This window comes from Octodon degus, unplaced genomic scaffold (genome assembly GCF_000260255.1).
Source record: "Octodon degus isolate 3935 unplaced genomic scaffold, OctDeg1.0 scaffold00092, whole genome shotgun sequence".
NCBI lineage: Eukaryota > Metazoa > Chordata > Mammalia > Rodentia > Octodontidae > Octodon > Octodon degus.
In genome coordinates this window covers 4,099,783-4,121,818 of record NW_004524668.1, presented here as the reverse complement: position 1 = coordinate 4,121,818, position 22,036 = coordinate 4,099,783, and the positions used below count along the sequence as shown (strand labels likewise).

The 22,036-nt window shown below is 41.1% G+C and overlaps 1 protein-coding gene across 4 annotated transcripts in view; it reads right to left on the bottom strand.

The window, feature by feature from the left end:
• The window catches only part of Usp48 (ubiquitin specific peptidase 48), a 96,759-nt gene that overhangs the window by 38,153 nt on the left and 36,570 nt on the right, over positions 1-22,036 (bottom strand). For 3 of the 4 annotated variants that reach the window (XM_023722481.1, XM_023722479.1, XM_023722482.1), the window contains 9 exons: positions 20,749-20,876; positions 20,154-20,278; positions 19,447-19,555; positions 16,611-16,744; positions 15,087-15,169; positions 10,651-10,830; positions 5,971-6,099; positions 5,268-5,417; positions 944-1,141 (listed from right to left, as the gene is read on the bottom strand). In XM_023722481.1, coding sequence (XP_023578249.1) covers positions 944-1,141; positions 5,268-5,417; positions 5,971-6,099; positions 10,651-10,830; positions 15,087-15,169; positions 16,611-16,744; positions 19,447-19,555; positions 20,154-20,278; positions 20,749-20,876 — 1,236 coding nt within the window. The remainder of the gene's footprint in view (positions 1-943; positions 1,142-5,267; positions 5,418-5,970; positions 6,100-10,650; positions 10,831-15,086; positions 15,170-16,610; positions 16,745-19,446; positions 19,556-20,153; positions 20,279-20,748; positions 20,877-22,036) is intronic. The other variant, XM_023722480.1, reaches the window with a different exon arrangement.

The window sequence follows — 22,036 nt, the reverse complement described above, 5'->3', positions numbered from 1 at the left end:
CCAAAAACGTTGGAGAAAAGGAAACAAAAACACCACATAAAAGACAGCTAGCCCTAAATAGACCATGGATACTTTTTGGTTATATATGGCTGTATGTACTCAAGATAGAATCTAGAATCTACAACTTCTGTTTATAAAGTAAATAGCAATCTGCATGCTAAACATTAAGAAATCCCAATTAACCTGGAGGAACCAGAACGGGAATCAACGGAGGTCTGAATTCTTTGAAAAGGGCAAGCCACCGTTTTTCTTTAAAAAGTCATATTACAGATACTGGGGGAGGAGAGTCTGTGTCAACAATCAACCTTCTCTGAATAGCATCCTTTCCTTATATTCTACTCAGTAAATCATTTTTTTGGAAGACCAACATTCATCTAATCACCAGGATTTAAATCAGATCAAGGGGCTGGTGAGATGGCTCAGTGGTCTAAAGCACCTACTTGGAACAAGCTTGGCAAAGCACAGGGACTGCGGTTCAATCCCCCAGCACCACATGCCAGCCAGCCCTGCCCCCTGGTGGGCTGAGCTGGCCACACACACACACACACACACACAAATAAATAAAAATTAAAAAAAAAAAAAAATCAGATCAAGTCTCCATGAAGCCCACTCATGGAGAACAAATGATGAAGACTTTTTTTTTTTTGTCTGGTGGAACCGGGGATTGAACTCAGGCCCTTGCGCTTGCCAGGGAAGCGCTTATTCTACTGAGCCATCTCCCCGGCCCCTTGATGAAGACTTCAGGCATTGCTTTTTCTTTTGTTTTCAGAGATAAGGTCTTGCCATGAAGCTCAGGCTGGTCTTGAACTCAGTATATAGCCCAGGCTGGCCTCCAAAGCATGGCAGTCCTTGTGCCTCCGCCTCCCAAGGTGTGCCCCAGGTGTGCATCACCTCCCTCAACTTGTATCGCTCTTTTTCATCAGAAGTAAACATTTTGACTTACCAGTTAGTCTTGGACCCCCTCCATATCTACTGTAGAAGATGTCCGCGGCATATTCAGAAATTCTCTTCATAATTGAGATTTTATCAGGATGAAGTTTGTCGTGAGAACACAGACAAGCATGATTATCAATAGGCTTGGTAGGTGTCGATTCATCCAACCACTTCTGCAGCCATTCGAGAGAGACAAACTCATAGGGCTCTGGGAAAGAAAAGTGATGAAAAGAAACTATGTATTTTTACAGTTTGGGGACCAAGTGACAGTCATTTCTCTCATACGATGCAAACTCTAACCACAGTTAGCAGAATCACAAGAATCACTGTTGGAAGATGTTTATGATGAGTGTGACAGAAAGCCACTGAGCCAGGGTCTGTGCACAGCACAATGCCCGATAGGACAGGCTGGTATTATTAACCACATTCTACAAAAATTGTCTACAGAGAGAAGTGTCTAGCCTGACAGCACAGCAGGGCTTTGATTAAGGCACCATGCTTGCTGACTACCAGCCGTGCTCTACACTGGCTCGAGACTCACCACCTCATCTCCTAGTAAATTTATGTCATAAATTATTTTCATTTACACTGTCCACAAACATTTCATATACTTCTGAAAATTAAAATGGAAAGCTCAAATGAGATTGACATTTAAAACTAAACTACTCAGCTGAAACCACAACACTTCTGCCCATTTTAAACACTGAACTTTTTTTTTCTGCATCCAAAATGATCATGTCAAATTAATTTCTTCTTGCTGTTGAGACAAGCTGTGTCATTCCACCTGACATTATGCTCTCAGTGACCCTCCTGCTTCAGCCTCCTTTACAGGTGTGCCACCATGTCCAGCAATGAGAACTAAATGAAGTATTTGCTCCCCCACCCAATTCCATGCCATGAGCTAGCTACCTCGTTAAGTCAAGAAAGTAACCTATTTTAAATAGTTCCTGATATGAAACACCCTAGAATGGAATTACTACCTATTTTGAAGCTGCAAAAATGAAAAGACAAAAACAATTCAAAAGGGGTTTTAATCTTAGTAGAGGGAATTCCAGAGTTCTCTAAAAGCCAAAATTAAAGATAAAGGGACAGCTTTGGTTACTTACAAAGATCTCCAGTGAGTCCCAGCATAAAACATAGAAGAAAACATACAGAGGTTGAATTTATGGATTTGTACTGTGCACTACTTCTGATGCGTTGAGACAGACACTTCAGTGTAAAGAATATCTGGACCCACTTTACACTGAGAGTTACACGTCTAGAAAACTCCCCATTTTCATTGTAATGAAAGGCATTTCAATTGTAACAAAACCTGTTTGGAACTCCTATCCAGTATCTGTGCTAAAAAGTACATCCAAGAGCGCTCAACTGGGAAGCTAGAAGGAGCCTCACAGAGTTCCAAAGAGAGAACAGCGTCTACTCCACATTCTGCCTGGAAGAGCTGAACTCCAGCAAGTCACTGTAAACTCTATGCTTCAGGTCTTTTTATCTGTAAAATCAAGATAGTAATACCTGCCTTCTACCTACCTCACAGGGATGTTGTTGAGTATAAAAGATAAGATATGTGAAGCATTTTGAGCTTTTTGGAAGAAAAGAGATACAGAAGGTTAATTATACATTAACACGTATATAAGAGGAAACCCTATGAAGCAGTACAGGAAACAAGGTTGTGGCATCTTACAGTACTTCATGGTATGGTTAATTGTATTCATAACACCTCTCCACGCTTTATTTGCCACTTTTCCTGTTTAAAGTTCAGGGCCAGAGCACACTGAGTATCTGAAAAGCTCTGATAAATACTCTCTACCTGAGAACAAATAAGTCTCAGCAAGTAAAACACAAATTAAAATTTGGAATCATCTGCACACTCTCAAAGGTCAGAAAATAGGATTATGAAACAGCAACATTCAATAGTAATTCCCTAGGGGTTGGCATTTCTCCAGTGGCTTTGGAAGGGTGAGTAAGAGGTCAGTGCCTGTCAGTGTTAACTGAAACATTAAAGTCTATCAGTCCCATTCTTATAAGGAAAGCTATGTAGGGAATTGAATGTGGCTAAGGAACTTCTCACCAGTGACAGCTCCCAGAATTGCAATCCCAAGGGTGACTGTAATCCTGACCTGCTGAGCAACAACGTTACTCATAGCACGTTACTTATAAGTGCATAAATTCAACATGAAATTTCTAGTCCCAGTAGAGCGCTACCAAAAACTTCCAAGTGAAAATTGTTTCGGTTTTTAAATTATGAAATCAATGTAAAATGCACAGATTAGACAAGTCGTGTATATTTTATAGTCAGAGGAAAGATTAGAGCAGGGACTGGGTCCATAATTCTACCAAACATCATACTCTTCATTCAAACACTGTCCCAGATTTTCTAGATTATATTTGGTAGAGGACCCACAGAAGGGTGGCTTGGGGTTGAGCACAAGGCTCTACTTGCAGCAAAATTTTATAGTACTGATGCATAAATCCAGCACTAAATAGAGACAATCTTTGTATCAAAATATTTGAAACATTAGAGAAAAGAGACATCTCAACTTAAGATATCAAGGTCCAAAAGGACCCATGTTCCCTGTGATAGATTTTCATGATAAGCGGCTGTTGCTTATGTTCACAAAATAAGATCTAGAAAATGCATCATCAAAACTGGCTCCCCAAAAACTATGGTCAATGCCTTTGAGATTTTATCATTGGACAACACAGGTTTGCCACAATGGAAATTATATGGCAGATTCAAAAATATGAAGTTAGTAGTTGATAAAAGTACAAACATTAGAGAGATATTCTATGAATACAAACACAAGTTCTTACACACTAAATGAAAAACTCATCAAAAACACAGTGCTAATTTGCCCCAGAATTGATGTCACTGGGCCATATTATCTAAAACACTATTTGTTTTTCTTTCTTCGTCAGGCACTAGGATCCCAAAAGTCTTGTGCATAGTAGGCAAGTGATCTGCCAACATCCCTGAGAGCAGCAGTTTCCTTTGATCCATGCAATCTTTTTCTTTTCTCCAGAATAAGAAATTGGATAAAGTTCAAAAAATAGAGCTGGCGTCAGTGGCACACGCCTGTAATCTCAGCACTCTGGGAGGCTAAGGCAGGAGGATTGAAAATTCAAACCCTGTGCAACCTATAGCAAGACTACCTTGGAAATATTTCAAAAGGGCGGTAGCTGTAACTCAGTGGGATGGACCTGGGTTCAATGCACAGTAACAACAGCAGCATCAGAATTTCAGAAACTAGATTCCTAGGCCCCAGTTCCTCTGAACAAAGGCATATAAACTGAGATGTGAATGATGGGCTAATTCCAAATCATTTCTTATTAAATTAGGTTCAATCTAATTTTTTAGGACAATTTGGATCCTTGAATAGAGTTAGAATAGCACTTACAAAGGGTCAGAATCAAATTAAGACTACATTTGGAAAGAATTCCTCCCTTCATTCATCTATGGCATCTGCAGTGCTGGGGATTGAATCCAGTGCCCTGAGCATGCTAGTCATGCAGTCTACCAGGAAGCTAAACCTTTAGCCTTTAAAAAAAAGAATTTCTAAGAGCTATGCTTACATATTTAGCAATTTACAGTCATCTTTGGTTTAAAATTTTACCTGTAATAAAAAATTAAGATATCAAAAGACAAAAACCACAAGTACAATCATGCTTGAATATTTATTATCTAACTTAGGTCTAAATTGCCCCTTTGGTAAACAGGACTTAAATATTGGGAATTCATGCCTGTGAAATGACAAAGAATTTCTTTTAACCACAGATAAATCAGATGTAAAATACTGGTTGGTTGGTTGGTTTTTAAGACACTTAGATAAACCTATATACAGTAAAAGAATGCGTAATAATTCTAAGAATGAGGGAGGAGCTATAGTTTTTATATTCGTATGCGTAACACTTGATACTAAGTCTCAAATTAATCTGAATGTATCAAAAACTAAGTAAGTATGGCTGTTGGTATTATGCAAAAATAGACCAGACCAGTTGCTCCCATTGTCATCCAATCAGGTTTGTCCTTAGAAACAAGTCAGTACCAGACAAAGTGGAAAAATCTACTAGTCATATGCATATATGCACAATGCTAACCTAAGCTAAGCCTTATAATTTATTAACAGCATCCCATTTTCAAAAGTACACAGTAGTAAGTGTTATCTGGAATGTTACACACCAGGTTATTGCTGTTTTACACAGTGATTTTATCGCATGTACACTGCCTTTGGTGGATTGTGAGGAAGGGTAGAAAAGTTTGTCCATACACATTTTTTGCGAACACAACAAACAAGGCAGTTAATGGCAACAGTGCTGTCCCGGAATATCTTACAGACCAGCTCCAGCAGGTAACCTTTGGTACAGCTCCTTAACCTCTTCATGCTTGGCTTTTCCTTTGTCCACACTCTGTTTACGCATCTCGGCCATTTCAACACACCACTCCTCAAATTTGGAATTGTCCCGATCCACCAGCTCTTGAAGAAAGGCTATTCACAAGAAAATATGAAAAACATTCTATCTGCATCTCAGTCTTATGACATGTGAGCTAAGACTTCGATGGCACCTACTTACTTCTATGTTATTTGTCTAAAAAAAAAAAAAAAAAAAAAAAATTAAGCAACCCTAAGTTGTTCCTCCCACTGCCTAGCTGTCCATGGCACCAGTAACTCAGACCAGCAAAGGTCTGATACGCACCATTTCCAGACAAACAGCCTGGAATGCCGGCAAGCTAGGTGACCTGACAAGAACCATCTTTAGGTCTGTGCAACCTTTTGCGTCATATAAACTGAACTAGATGACATTAAGTATACTGATTACCTTTGCAACTGAACATCTTTAGAAGAAATGGAATAGCTCCAGAAATGGAAGTAAAGGCTCTTTTATTTCTCAAATTCACTATTTTAAAGCAAATGTAATTATTATTATTCACTCCCCTTCACATTTGTCATGTGGAATCAACCTGTCATACTAAGTACAATCTGGTGCTTGTCACTGGCATTCTCAAATATTTGCCTGGTGCTGTGCTGAAAAGCACATTACCTGGAACTTCCACAGTCGTGTTGGGCTTCTCTTGGCTTTGCAGTCTATAAACCAACATATATGCATTTCGTGAGCAATGAGTCCCTTTACCACATTTGGGTCTGCGGGCCTGCGACTTGGAGGGTTCTGCTGGGATAGAGAAATCAAAACACAATTTCACTAAAATGATCACAATTTCTTCATTTATGGAGAGAATGGAGCATAAACATTTTTCTCAAAGATCCAATTATGAAGTACCGAGGGCCACTCTTGCCTGCCACATCTCATTGTTAAAAGATGACACGTACTGCACTTCCTGAAATGACTTTTACTATAGTCCTGATTTTAAAAAATTAATCAAGGGCTGACCAGATAGCTCGGTGGATTAAAGCACACTTAGGCAGATGCAGGGACCAGGGTTCAAGCCCCAGCATGCTGTGCTGCCTCAGCCCCAGGGTGCTCAAGAATATGACTGAGATTGGGAATGGTGGCATGCCTGTAATCCCAGCACTTAAGAAGCTGAAAACAGGAGAATCACTACAAGGCAGATCTCTGCAATGAGAACGTGAAGAACCCGTACTAAATACACTTAAAAAAATTAATCAGACTAACAGTCATTAAGAACATGAGACTGTAACTTTGTGAATCTTTTTATCTTAATATGAGTAGCCTGGTAAACAATCACTTGTTTTACTGTGTTTTTATTTATTTTTTATTTATTTTTATTTATTTATTTTTTTTGGTGGAACCAGGGATTGAACTCAGATCCTTGCGTTTGCTAGTCAAGCACTTATCCTACTGAGCCATCTCCCCGGCCCCTTTACTGTGTTTTTAATACAAGAACATACAATGAGGATGTAAAAACTTTTTTTGGAAGTACAGTCTCATGAGATTATAGACATGTGCCACCATGCCAACTATATATCTCTTATCCATCTATCTATCTATCTATCTATCTATCTATCCATGTATAGAGAGCCTAAGAACTGCTAAGTTCAGGCTGCCCTTAAGCTCAACATGCAGCCCAGGCTTGACCTGAACTTGCAGCAACCCTCCCGCCTTAACCTCTGGAAGACTGTGATGAGGCGATTGCCACCTCACCCAGCTTGTGACATATGTGTTTTCTATTTTTTGTTTTGTTTTTTTGTGGAACCGGAGACTGAACTCAGGCCCTTGCGCTTGCCAGGCAAGCACTTATTTTATTGAGCTATCTCCCCGGCACCCACATATTTTTAAATTCACATGCCAGCCAGCCCCGCCCCCTGGTGGACTGAGCTGGCCACACACACACACACATAAATAAAAATAAAATAAAATAAAATAAAAAGGGGCTGGTGAGATGGCTCAGTGGTCTAAAGCACCTACTTAGAACAAGCTTAGCAAACACAGGGACTGCAGTTCAATCCCCCAGCACTACATGCCAGCCAGCCCCGCCCCCTGGTGGGCTGAGCTGGCCACACACATACACACATAATTAAAAAAAAAAAAAATTAAAAAAAAAAAATTTAAATTCAATACACATGTGTATTTGAACTCAATACTCTAAAACTTAAGAGTAATGCTGCAGTTTGAATATTTACATTTTGTTATAAATGACACTATGTGTAGCTGCTTAGCACTTTCTCAATAGGGAGTTAAATTAGTCTCGTTGGATGGCTTGAACTACCAGTTGAACAAGCATGACTGTCCTATCGGGTGGCTTATTAATTTTATTAGTAAAAGGACAGGTAATAGTGACAGATGTGTTTGTACCAAGTGGTTCTAGTCACTATATAAACCAAGTCACAGTTCATCATATTTTAAAGTTACATTAAGTTTATTCTTAGTGAAGAATGGTACATGAACAGGAAGATAACAGGCAGGTTCCACTGGCCCAACTGCCTGGGCTACCAGCCTACTACATTTGTCACTGAAAATGAAAACCATGATATTCTGTTACAATGTGCATTAAAAAACTACTCTATTCATAAAATGGGATATTGCTTAAGTTGTTTTGTTGTTTTTTTTTTTTAAATACTGACAAAACCAACAGTAAGCATGAGTTGCCAAAAGGACCATATGGAGCCAAAGGGAAAGGAATAAACAACTGGCATTCTTGTATAATCCCACTTATGGAAACCTCAAATGAGTCTCTGGTAGTAGGGACCAGAATAGAGGATGCTTCTGGGAGATGGAGGTTTTGACTGCGAGGTTACAGAAACCTTATGGAATTATAGAAATATTCCATGAATTAATCAGGTTACATTAATATACACTTTTTTGAGGGGGTGGGTTCCGGGAAGGGAACTCAGGCCCTTGTGCTTACCAGACAGGTGCTTATGCTACCCGTCTATCTCCTCAGTCCATGTATACACTATACACATTTTTCAAAATTCACCAAGCTGTTCAAGAAAGAATTTTAATGTATTTAGTACAGGATCTACAGGGTCTCACTACATAGAATTGACTCAGAGATTCTCCTGTTTTCAGCCTCCCAAACTGAATTATATGTGTGCGCCACCACTCCCAATCTCAACTGCAGTCTCAGCATGCACCCGGGGCAGGGCCTGTCCACACAGCACACAAGGGGTCAAACCCCAGCTGCTGCACTCTGCCTAAGCAGGTGCTTTAGTTCACTGAACTATCTGTTGGGCTCCAAGATAAATGTTTTTTTTTTAATATTTATTTATATTTATTACATTTATTTATTGTGTGTGTGTGTGGCCAGCTCAGCCCACCAGGGGGCGGGTCTGGCTGGCATGTGGTGCTGGGGATCGAACCGCGGTCCCTGTGCTTTGCCAAGCTTGTTTCAAGTAGGTGCTTTAGACCACTGAGCCATCTCTCTAGCCCCAAGACAAATGTTTTAAAACACATTTCAAGATGATTTTTTTGTTTAAGTCTCACTAACTTAAGATTCTATAACTCAGGCTGAACTGAAAATAGTAGTGAACAAAAAAAAAAAAAGGGCCGGGGAGATGGCTCAGTGGAATATGTGCTTCCCTGGCAAGCGCAAGGGCTTGAGTTCAATCCCCGGTTCCGCAAACAAAACAAAACAAAAAAAACTAGTGGTGATCATCCTACCTAAGCTTAAAAGTACTGGGATTCAGACAGGGCCACCATGCTGGGTTATGATAGCATAATTAACATTAAAGGGGCCAGGGAGACAGCTCAGTAGAATAGGTGCTTGCCTGGCAAGTGTAGGGCCTGAGTTCAATTCCTGGTTCCACAAAAACCAAACCAAACAAACAAACAAACAAAACATTAAAATTATCTGGCCAGGGAGATGGCTCAGTGGAATAAGCGCTTGCCTGGCAATCACAAAGGCCTAAGTTCAATCCCTGGCTCCGCAAAAACTTATCTAGTTAAAAGAAGAATGCCCATGTCCAGCATGGTGGGACACACCTATAATCCCAGCTCAAGAGGCTCAGGTAGGTAGATCACCATGAGGCCAGCTTGGGCTGCATCAACAAAAGCATTCAAGGATAGCTCACATTACAAGGTAAGACCATGTCAAGGAAAAAACAAAGCCACATTTAAACAATCAAATGTGAGGAATTTCAGGGCTGGCCAGACAGCTCAGCGGATTAAAGTGCCTGCATAGGAAGCGCCCAGCAACCAGGGTTTGATGCCCCAGTGAGCCCTGCAGTCCCTGGCCCCAAGGCATGCTGAGATGGCAACTGAGACTGGGCATGCTGGTACGGGCCTGTAATCCCAGTGTTTGGGAGAGTGAAAACTGGAGAATCACTATGAGTCCAATCTGTGTAGTGAACCCCTGTACTAAATACCAAAAGAAAAAATCCAAACATGACATGACAGTCCTCAGCACAAGAGTGGTGGAGGCTTCCAGGGGCCTTCCGCACACTCTAGAGGAGGCACTGTCTCTCAGGGCAACACTCCCTTAGGGAGCTATTTCCTGACCCAGGGAAAGACTAAGTTCTCTTAGCTCTGCGCAGGGTGGCACACATTTCTATACCACCATGGAGCAGGATGAGGCAGGCAGAATGCCCAAGAGTTAGTTCCAGCCAGCCTAGACTAAAAAGTGGGTCCCACTGGGCCAGGTGATGCACACCTGCCATCCCAGTGCTTGCGAGGTTCAGGCAGGAAGACCACTCACTGAGTATGAGGCCAGCCTGGACTAAAAAGTAAATTCAAGCCCCGCCTGTACTACACAGAAAGACTCTTGTCTAAAAAAGCAAAAAAAACAAAAATCAGAAAACATAAAGACAAACTGTGTTAGATAGTTAAGCATTCATCATTGTTTGCTTATTGCCAGCGTTTGCCCCTTCATTATGAAGTATAAACCTAGTAAGTGGAAACTGATCATTTACCTTCACGCTTTCCTGAAAACATAAGATACAAACCAAAACAAAACAAAAAATTTAACACTATTTAAAAATAATTCAGGGGCTGGTGAGATGGCTCAGTGGTCTAAAGCACCTACTTAGAACAAGCTTAGCAAAGCACAGGGACCGCGGTTCAATCCCCCAGCACCACATGCCAGCCAGCCGCGCCCCCTGGTGGGTTGAGCTGGCCACACACACACACACACATAAAATTAAAAAAATATATAAAAAAATAAATAAAAATAATTCAATGATTTTGTGTTTAAGTAATGTACATATCTGTAATTGCCTGGAACATTCCTGGGCCACAGTAACATATAAGTATTTCTGGTTTAAAAATTTGTATTTTAAAAGGGCACTCACAACTTAAAGGTTTTACCTAGATCTTCCTCAATCCCTAGTTGTAATTTCTTCCCCTCCATCTTTTCTATGTCTTCATCGTTAAACTTGTACCATTCGCCGGACTGTGGATCTTTGACATGGGCGATGTAGTGGCCGGAGTAAGCGCTCACGCCTCTGTGTATGAGGACTGCGCTGAGCTCGTACACATAGGCCCCACCTGGAGCCAGAGAAAAATGGGAAAAGAAATTGTAGATAACAATACTTTTTATACTGTGACAATGCATAGTCCCAAACACAATTCTTTTTCTTTGTGGTGCTGGGGATTGAGCCCAAGGCCATGCTCATGCAAGGCAAGAGCTCTACCACTGAGCCACAGTCCTTGTCTTTTTTAGTCCAAAGAATTCTTTTACACACCCGATAAAATTCAAAACATATTGCATACAACAGCAAAATTTCATTTTCACAAATTATTAGAGACGATACATTCTCTTGAGCAGGTTATCATTCACTGTCCATTCCCTCTACGATTACGCTGGTGGCAACAAGTATTCTGTCTGGGTACTCAATGGAGCTGACCTAACTCAACGGCACCCTGGCAACACAGAAAACTATTTGAGCCTTATGTTCACAAGAACCAACTATTGGTACACAGGTGTTATATATTGTTACAGAACTAATTACCCCACTGAGTGCCATAGCACATGGATATAATCCCAGCACAAGATGGTGAGGCAGGCAGGAGGATTGCTCCAAGTGTGAAGCCAGGCTAGACTACAAAACTCAAGGAAAGTACCCGGGCGGGGTGCTACAGGACTAGAATCCCAGCACTCAGGAAGCTGAAGCTGTGGCACCACTGTGAGTTGTTTTTTGGGTTTTTTTGCAGAACCGGGGATTGAACTCAGGCCCTTGAGCTTGCCAGGCAAGCACTTATTCTACTGAGCCTTCTCCCTGGACACTCCCACTGTGAGTTCAAGGCCAGCGTGGACCAAAAAAAACCCCTTATTTGGGCAAAAAAAAAAAAAAAAAAAAATTATTAAAAAAAAAAAAATATATATATATATATATATATATATGCACAAATTAATATGAATGTAAAATGGAAAGTTACTATAATTAGAGAAAGGTAGATATTTTGGAGGGAAAGAGTCAAGTTCATTAATACAAACTGCTTTCAACACTGGTATACAGGTCAGGCGTGCCCAGCCCCGTATCCCAGCACTCTGGAAAGGTGAAGCAAGAGGATTGGAGCCTCAAATCCAACCCACAAAATTTAGCAAGGGCCTCTGAAAAGTAAAATTGGGGACACAGCACAGTGCAAAGGTCCTGGATTCGGGGGCTGGCGAGATGGCTCAGTGGTCTAAAGCACCTACTTGGAACAAGCTTGGCAGAGCACAAGGACCACAGTTCAATCCCCCAGCACCACATGCCAGCCAACCCCACCCCCTGGTGGGCTGAGCTGGCCACACACACACACACACACACTAAATAAATAAATAAATGTTAAAAAAATAAAAAATAAAAAAAAAATAAAAATAAAAAATAAAATAAAATAAAATAAAATAAAACAAAGGTCCTGGATTCAATCTCCTGCGTTGTAAATAAAAACAAAAATTAGATATGGTATGTAGGCCATGGGCAAAGGGTATATTTGTAAGGTAACACTTTAGCTCCATACCCATCAGAAATCATTTTTGGGGGGCTGGTGAGATGGTTCAGTGGTCTAAAGCACCTACTTAGAACAAGCTAAGCCAAGCAAAGCACAGGGACCTCGGTTTAATCCTCCAGCACCACATGCCAGCCCGCCTGCCCCCTGGTGGGCTGAGCTGGCCACACACTAAATAAATAAATAAATATTAAAAAGAAAAAAAAAAAAAAAGAAATCATTTTTGGGGCCAGGGAAATGGCTCAGTAGAGTAAGTGCTTCCCTGGCAAGTGCAAGGGTCTGAGTTCAATCCCCGGTTCCACACACACACACACACACACACACACAAAAAAAACATTTTCAAAAATGTACACACTATTAGATTGTACATCCTTAAAGATCATGCCAATTTTCTCTTGGTAAGCTGGGGGGAAAAAAAGGAGGCATAGGAAGAAAAATGGAAGACAGAAGAGGTGTTAGTAACAATCTAGATCAGTTCCACCTTGGATTTCTTTAGGTGGTGTAGCCTGTGTTGTTTCCTTGAAACAGAGTCCCAGTATGTAGTGCAGGCTATCTTTGAACATAGTAAGACAAACCTTAAACTAAAGGTGACCCTCCTAACCCAAGTTCCCAACCACTGGGATAACAGGTCACAGATTATATTATACATGGGGTTTACCAAAATATACATATTAGGGCTGACCACATAGCTCAGATGATTAAAGTGCCTGCTTAGGCAGACACAGGGGACGATCCCTGGCCTGCCGTGCTTGTGAGGGCCCGGCTCCCTGGGCACACTGAGAGACTGATAGAGCCTGGGTGTGGTGGCGCGGACCTGTAATCCCATCACTTGGGAAGCTAAAAGCAGGAGAATTACTACAAGTGATCTGTATAGTGAGACCCTGTAGACGTTGCTCTAAATACAAAAAACAAAAAACAACAACAACAAAAAAACAACTCTAGAATACTGGCATAATGAACAGCTAAACATACAATGTTTCAGCCTTTGGGGGAGAAACTTTTAAGATAGGATCTCCCTATGCAGTTTGGGTTAGCCTTAATCTCACTACGTAACCCAGGCTGGATTTGAACATACAATCCTCAGCCTCCCAAAATTCTAGAATTACAAGTATGTACCAACATGCACAGCTAAGGACAATACGTTTTCCTCTGTACAAAAAGCCTTGTGCTAGCTAGGAAGATAGCTTGGCAGTATAAGCAAGAGACTAGCAAGAGCAAGAACCCGTGTATGATAACCTGGTACAGCATGTTATGCTGTGCCAGCTCCAGGGTTGCCCAAAACCGGGCTCTGTATGTAGTGAGATCCTGTACCAGCAAAAAAAAAAAAAAAAAAAAAAAAAAAAAAAATTAAAAAAAGAAAAGCCTCCTTGTGAAAACTGCTAAAAGAATAAAATAGTAGCTGGATGTGATGGTACAATGTGGTGGTTGGTACCTGCCTGTAATTCTAGCATCCTGGAGGCTGAGGCAGGAGGACATTTCTAGCCTGGCTACATAGTTCAAAGCTATCCTTAACTACACAAAGTGAGTCTTTATTTAAAAAAAAAAAAAAAAAAAGGAGCCAGGGAGATGGCTCAGTGGAATAAATGCTTCCCTGGCAAGCTCAAGGGTGTGAGTTCAATTCCCGGTTCCCAGGGGGGGAAAAAAAAGTGAATTCAATAGTAATTATTTCATGTAGAAATTATGACATAGCCAGGTGTAGTGACATACACCTGTAATCCCAACCCTTGGGAGGCAGGTTAAGAGGACTACCAAATTCAAGGCCAGCCTGGGCTACATAGTGAGAACCTCAAAAAACAACCCTGACATTGCATTCTAGGGTGTGTCTGTGGACATAAATATGAATAATTATTGCATAATTATTGCCTCAGTGTTTCTCAAAAATACTTCTTACATGTTGATAGCAGGAAGAAGTATAAGGGCCAGCCAAATAATTCAGTAGATTAAAGCGCCTGCAAGCAGGCTGGGGGCTCTATCCTGGTTCCTGCCCTACTGGCCCCATACCGGGGGTGCCCTGACATGGCAATTGAGACTAGGTGTGGTGGCACATTCCAGCTCTTGGGAGACTATAACCAGGCGGATCACTAGGAGTCCAATCTAGTAGTGAGACCCTGAGCACCCTGTAGAACCTTCCCTTAAAATACAACAATAAGAAATGCAGCCTCATTAGTACAATGCATGCTTAGCAAGAATGAGGCCCCTAGGGGCTGGGGAGATGGCTCAGTGGAATAATTGCTTCCCTGGCAAGCGCAGGGGCCTGAGTTCAACCCCCGGTTCCGCAAAAAAATAAATAAAAATAAATGCAAAGAATGAGGCCCCAAATTCATTCTCCCGCGCTAATAAAGGACACAAAGAGAGGCAGGCTAGAACTCAATGACAGATTAAAGTTACAACAATATGGATTCAAAGAGTAAAATACCATTTCATTTTTTATCTTTCACTATAGATACTAAAGAACTATCTTAACTTTGTTACATGTTTACTCATAGAAAATTGAAACATTTTACTCATAGAAAATTGAAACATCTTATGGCTCAGTGGTCTAAAGCACCTACTTAGAACAAGCTAAGCTAAGCACAGGGACCACTGTTCAATCCCCCAGCACCACATGCCAGCCAGTCCTGCCCCCTGGTGGGCTGAGCTGGCCACACACACACACACACACATAAATAAATAAAATAAAAAATAAATAAATAAGAAAATTGAAACATCTTGTTTCACCTGAGAAGCCCCTTTCCCCAGAGATTAGCAAACAGAAATAGCAGTAAACTGCTACTGTATATTCATCACAAGTAGATCAGTCTTGAACATACCTTTATGTTCCACGTAAGGCTCCATATCCAAAATTTCTGAGAAGCCTATGTAGGTATTCAGCTTTTTCTTATGTCCAGTTTGCCTAATTAAGAGGACACAATCAGGAACAATGTGTGAACTCTTCAGGATTTTTTTTTCCCCAATTTTAAAATTTCACTGTATAAAGCCAGGAGATAACTCAGTGGCATAAATGCCTGCCTTGCAAGCACAAGGTCCTGAATTCGATCCCTGGTACCGTGAAAAAGAGAAGAGAAGAGACAGGGGAGAGGGGAGAGAGAAGAGAGGAGACACACAGAGATAGAGACAGACAGAGACAGAGAGACAGACAGAGACACAGGGCAACAGAGACAGAGAGACACAGGGAAACAGAGACAGAGCAACAGAGAAAGAAAAAAAAAAAAAACACTGTGCAGTTTAGGCTGGCCTTGGAACTCACTATGTAGCCCAGGCTGGCCTCAAGCTGGTGGTGATCCTCCTGCCTCAGGATCCACAGTACTGGGATTTCACTGTTTTTAATCATTTTAATAGGAGCTGGATTTCACTGAACAATGTTGTGTAAAAACATACATGCTCGGGCCAGGAAATAGCTCAGTAAAATAAGTGCTTGCCTGGCAAGTACAAGGGCCTGAGTTCAATCCCTGGTTCCGCAAAAAATAAATAAATAAATAAATAAATAAATAAATAAATAAATAAATAAATGTATAAAACATACATGCTTTATCAATACAATTTTATGTTGCCAACAATATTCAATAGTTTAAAAGGGAGGCCAGGGAGATGGCTCAGTGGAATAAGCGCTTCCCTAGCAAGCCCAAAGTCTGAGTTCAATCACCAGTTCCACCAAAAAAAAAAGTTTAAAAGGTATGAAAAAAATCTATTTCCAGAATCACAGAGCACATGAAAATGTAAAATTGTCTTGACTTTAATTATGAAATTGAAGATATGCTCTCACAAATACTTGCGCAAATATTGAAAAAGTACAAATTCATACTACTTCAAATACATAATAAATGTCAAGGTAATTCAGTTCCTGGCAAGTTTTAGTAATTCCCTACTTTTCCATTTCTCCATTGTGTACCTGGCTTAGTAGTTATGATGAAATTATGTAATACTGACATCTCAAAATCGCAGGCTTCCTCTAGAACTTTCTTTTTTTAAAAAATTTGTGTATGTGTGTGGCCAGCTCAGCCCACCAGGGGGCGGGGCTGGCTGGCATGTGGTGCTGGGGGATTGAACCGCGGTCCCTGTGCTTTGCTAAGCTTGTTCTAAGTAGGTGCTTTAGACCACTGAGCTATCTCACCAGCACTATAACTTTCTTAAATGTAGTTTCAAGTTCTAATCAGCTGGGGATATAGCTCAGTGGCACAGCGCCTGCCTGGCAAGCACAAGGTCCTAAATTTGATTCTCAGTACCAACAACAAAAAAAAAACCCAATTCTAATCAGCGTATTCCACCTGTCTGTGGCAAAGCTGCCCATTTTACTCCGCTGTGAACAGCAAGCCCTACTGCTTCTACAGACTCACCTGTCAAAGACAAAACGCATTAGCTGCAAGTTCAGAGTGCAAGGAAGGCTGAGAAGCCGGATCTTTCTTGTAGCATTCTGTTTGCTCTGACAGTTCTCACAAAAGTATCGATTGTCTCCCTCTAATTTTTCTTCCTAATCAGGAATAAGACACATTAATTTTGGAAAGCAAAGGGTGGAAGATTCAGGACAAATTTAAAAACTTACAAGGTTTAATTTTATAACTAGCCCCCTCCCAAACTGTTCAAATTCCTTCACCAACGCTCACAGGTACTTCTTGGCTGTTACACAATCAAATACACACAATACTACTTAATTCAAGGTGCCTATTTCCAAAATCTATGCTTTCATGTAAAACTAATTCTAGACTAAAGAAAAGATAAGCACACTTTACATGGAGGGTTGGAGAGAGAGCTCAGCCTGTTCAATTGAGAGAGCAAGGGCCTGTTCAATTCCTGGTACCAAACACCTCCCCCCACCCAAAAACAAAACTACATGGAGATGTGTAATGTGTATGCTTGTTTAAAATGAGTCATTTATGAGCTAAAAGCTAACAGAGAAATCCAATGCAATAGCTGACAAGAGATTTTAATCCTCCCCCCCCCCCTTCTCTGGTAGCTTTTGTTCAAAGTCATAGGCAGTACTCGAACCACCACTTTCCTCAATGGTCTTCCCTGATATCACACTCCTCTACACCATCCCTACCTCACTGGTACTTTCTCTTGAGCTGCCTTTGTTGCTCCTATCTCCCTCATCACTTAAGGGTTCAGTACCTGGCCCTTTTAGAATTATGTATTTATTTGATGCAGGGTCTTCCTACACAGCTCGGACTCACACTCGGACTCACACTGAGATCCTCCTGTCTCAGTATCCCCAGCACTGGGATGGCAGGCGTGCACCACCAGGTCTAGGGTGGCATGGCATGCGGTACAGGAAATCAAACTCAGGTCCTTGTACTTGCCAGGGAAGCACTTAGACCACCGAGCTATGTCCCCAACGCCCTGCATTCTTTTGGATGTTAAAGGCTTCACTCCTTTCCCTTAAACTTCACTACTCCAAGGGAACAAGCTCAAAGCCAAAAGGTTTTTTTTTTTTTTTTTTTTTTTTTTTTTTTTTGTGGTGCCTGCTAGTGCTCTACACGGAGCTACCCCCACCCTGAATTTTCCCCAGCCTGCTTCCTCCAGTGATGTTAACTTCATTCTTTTACCTTGTCGGCCCACAAAATTCAGTAATCCTTAGTTTCAGTACACACATTTTATTACCTTTTCTTTGGAAATATGTATCTAAGAGCCAAGCATTATTTTATTTATTTATTTATTTATTTATTTTTGCAGAACCAGGGATTGAACTCAGGCCCTTGCGCTTGCCAAGAAAGCACTTATTCCACGGAACAATCTCCCCGCCTAGAGCCAAGCATTAGTTATGCAGCTCCTCCAAGAGTTAGCTGACTAATGCCAGGCTACCATGCACCCTTTGGTTTGCCCTTAGTCCAACCAATTTTTAAAATGGCACACACCACTGTCCTGTTAAAGCAACTGCTTTGCTCTCACACTTATAGCCCTTCTGGTTTCTCAATCAACTTAGAATAGAAGTCAGCCTCAGACAGCCCTGACTCTCACACAGCCTGTCTGCCATGGCCCTTTAGCATCCTAACCTTCCTTGTTCACTTCAGGCATACTCAGCCATGCTAGCCTCTAGCCACAGGCACATCTTTCCCTCAGGCTCTGTACTTAATGTTTTACCTGCTCAGAACACTCTTCTTCCCATGTTGAATGGCTCACTCTTTTACACTTCCAATAGCACCACCTCTCCATCTCACCCTCCCCAGCCTGTAGTCAGCTTTATTCCTCTCACAGCACTTCAGGTCGCGGACACACTATGCATTTCATACAAATGTATTCTACTGACCTTCCCTGGTACCCACAAGACTGCACTACCATTTCCCAGAGGTATACTTTATCTTTCTGTCCTCCCGACAGCTCAAATGGTACTCGTACAAACACGCTAAGTATTTAGATGAATAAAGTCAACAGATGATTGCTTCAAGTATGGTAACAGATAAGCTAAGAGCACAAGTACAAAATATTTGGACTGGCCCAGCCAGATAGCTCAGCTGATTAAAGATCAGGTTTCGATCCCCAGAGAGCTGTGCCAATCCTGCCCCCAGTGTGCACTGAGATGGTGACTAAGACTGGGCAGTTGTGGCGCATGCCTGTTATCCAAGAGCTTGGGAGGCTGAGAACAGACGGATCACTACCAATCCCATCTATGTAATGAGACCCTGTAGACCCTTGTACGAAATATATTAAAAAATTTGACAGGAAGCTGTGTATCAAACTGTAATGCTATCTATGTGTCTGTTCATACTTGATAGCACTCAAACAAAAGGAACCACTTCTAGACTTGCAGAAAGCTACACAAGCAGAAACTAAAGTGGAACAGGTTATGACAAACATTGATGTAAAAATTTTCTGTGGGCTGAAGAGCTACCTCAGTGGCCTAAGCATCTGTCTAGCAAGTTCAAGGTCCTCAGTTCAATTGCTGGTAACACAAAAAGAAAAAAAGATTTGCATTTAGAGCAATACAATTCTCATTACATGAAAAGAAATTAGTTTTATGCTAACAGACCTAAGATCGCCTTCATTACTACTACTCATACACTTAATTTTTTAAGTTGGAATTGCCAAAAATTCAGATGCAACCTGCTGCAGTACTTTAGTTTCTTTTCAATCAATAGTTCTTACACCACAAATGCTAAAATAATGGATTCACTATAATTAAAAATACCATACAGAATATTTATTAACAAACCAATAGATATACTGAGATTCAAATACCTTTAAAAATTCTGAGATACAGTCTGTTAACTGTTTGTGGCCTTGGATGTTTAACTCCAGTTCATAGAACTTTGATAACAGCTTAGATTCTCTGCCACACTGATTACATCTACAATAAAAGAGAGTGATAAAATTAAGGTCAGAATGAAAAAAGCAATCACATTGTATATTATTATACCCTACAGAAATGAGGGGAAAGCATTTATAATCTTAGTTGGTATGTGCCGGTAATCCCAGCACAGGAAAGGCTGAGACAGAAGGATTGTCACAAGTTCAAGGCCAGCACGGACTACATAGTGAGACCCTACTTAAAAAAAAAAAAAAAAATTAAAAACTGTTGGTTGCCCAAAACTTTATACTGCTTATTAAAACAAAAACTTGGGGCTGGGGAGATGGCTCAGTAGAATAAGCACTTGACTGGCCAAGCTCAAGGGCCTGAGTTCAATTCTTGGTTCCATCAAAAAAAAAAAAAAAAAAACACTTCAAGTGCCTGGTAAGACTCCTATGTTCAATACCTGGGAAATTTTCAAAGAGATTGTCTATGTTTAATATTCTAGATGGCTTCAATCTTATTTTTGCAACTCACTCTACATAGCCATAAATGAAACAGCAAGCTTTCACCTAAACATGCCTCCCAACACCTGGACGGGCGCAGCTGCAATGATCAAGTTTAACCAACCACACCATGAAAAAGCTGAACTACTTACACAGTTACATAAGCATATTCACCACAGAACTGCTGTTGAACAATGTTCCGTACATCTGGATCTTTCTGCTTGGACAAAGTATCTTCCAGCAGAGACATAAACAGCTTTGAAAATTCCTGAGCATCCTACAGGTGTAGATGAATGAGAAAGAAAAATTGTACCTTGCTTCTCAATATCTAAAACAAATAGCAATCAATCTTCCATAAACTATCTGCACTTCAAACACAGCATTTTTTGCATGAAGACTACAGGTATATTGGCCCACTCTGTATCCACAGGTCAGTTTTCAGAAACACTGAGGAGAATAATGCATTATTTATGAGTTAGTAAATAAAAGCTCAAATAATTCAGGTATAAAAAATTTTCCAAAGGATCATGTTACATCTTCATTTACAGACATTGTAAGGAACACTTGAGCATCCCTGAATTTTTCCTTTGGTCTTCTGTAATCCCAGCACTAAGCAGACTGAGTCAGAAGGATTGTTCTGAGTTCAAGACCAACCCAGGCTACAAAGTGAGCTCAAGGCCAGCCTGAACAAGCAAGACCCTCTCTCAAAATGAAAAGACAAAAAGACAAAAAAAAAAAAAGTCTTACCTGTTGTTGCCCAGTATCTAAGCCCAGGGCTTTAACAAACCCTGATGGGTCAATATATCTTCTGTTACTGTTTTGTAACAAAGCAAACAAGTACTGGAGATGCTCACAAATAGTCTGAGGTTCATAATCTATTAAAAGAAAAATGTATTTTTTAAAAGTTGTTACTCCTTAGAAATTCCTACTTTTCTTTCATATGAGAAAATAAACACCCTTACATTCAAACTATACTGTATTGTCATTTAATGTTTCGTTGAGAAACGGAGCTGACAATCACCTTTTCCACCAGAGCTGTATACACAAAACACGTAAACACTAGAGGCTACACACTGTTTGTGTTAAGTGCACTGTCATGATGGCCCTTTCACAAAACAGTAAAACATCATTCTTGTAGTTAGAACCACACTGAAGGACTGGGGAATTTAGCTCAGTGGTGCAGCAGCTGCCTGGCAAGTGTGAATTCCACCGGGTCCAGCTCCTGGTACCCTTCCCTCCAAAAAAGAACCACACTGCCCTCTGCATAAGATGGTTGAGTATAGTAGGGCTGGGCTGATAGCTCAGCAGACTAAAGCACCTGCTTAGGCAGAGCACAGCAGCCAGGGTTTGATCCCAGGCATGCCCTGAAAGCTTGAAAATGGGGATAGTTGGGCTGGTGGGATGGCTCGTTGGTCTAAAGCACCTACTTAGAACAAGCTTAGCAAAGCACAGGGACCGCGGTTCAATCCCCCAGCACATGCCAGCCAGCCCCGCCCCCTGGTGGGCTGAGCTGGCCACGTGCGCGCGCGCACACACACACACACACACACATATTAAAAAAAAAAAATTAAAAAAAAAGCCTACTTAATATAGTATTAATCCAGATTTAAATATTCAGACTTGGGGCTGGCGAGATAGCTCAGTGCTTTAAAAGCACCTGTAATCAGCTTAGGGGATGGGGAGATGGCTTAGTAGAATAAGCGCTTGCCTGACACACTCAAAGGCCTGAGTTCAACCCCCAGTTCTGCCAAAAAAATAAAAGATAAAAAAATAAACAATCAGCGTAGGCATACACAGGGATGGCGGGTTTGATCCCTGGCACCACCCAGGGTAGGCTGAGATAACCACAAAATAATGAGACCTATAAGAATAAAAATTTGGAAAAAATAAATAAATAAAAATTTGAAGGGCCAGTCAAATAGTGCAGCAGATTAAAGTGACTGCAAGCTGGTGCTGGGGCTGGGGGTTTGATCCCCAGGCAGCTATAGTGCTGGCCCTGCCCCTGGGTTGCGATGAGGTGGTGCGTGCCTGTAAT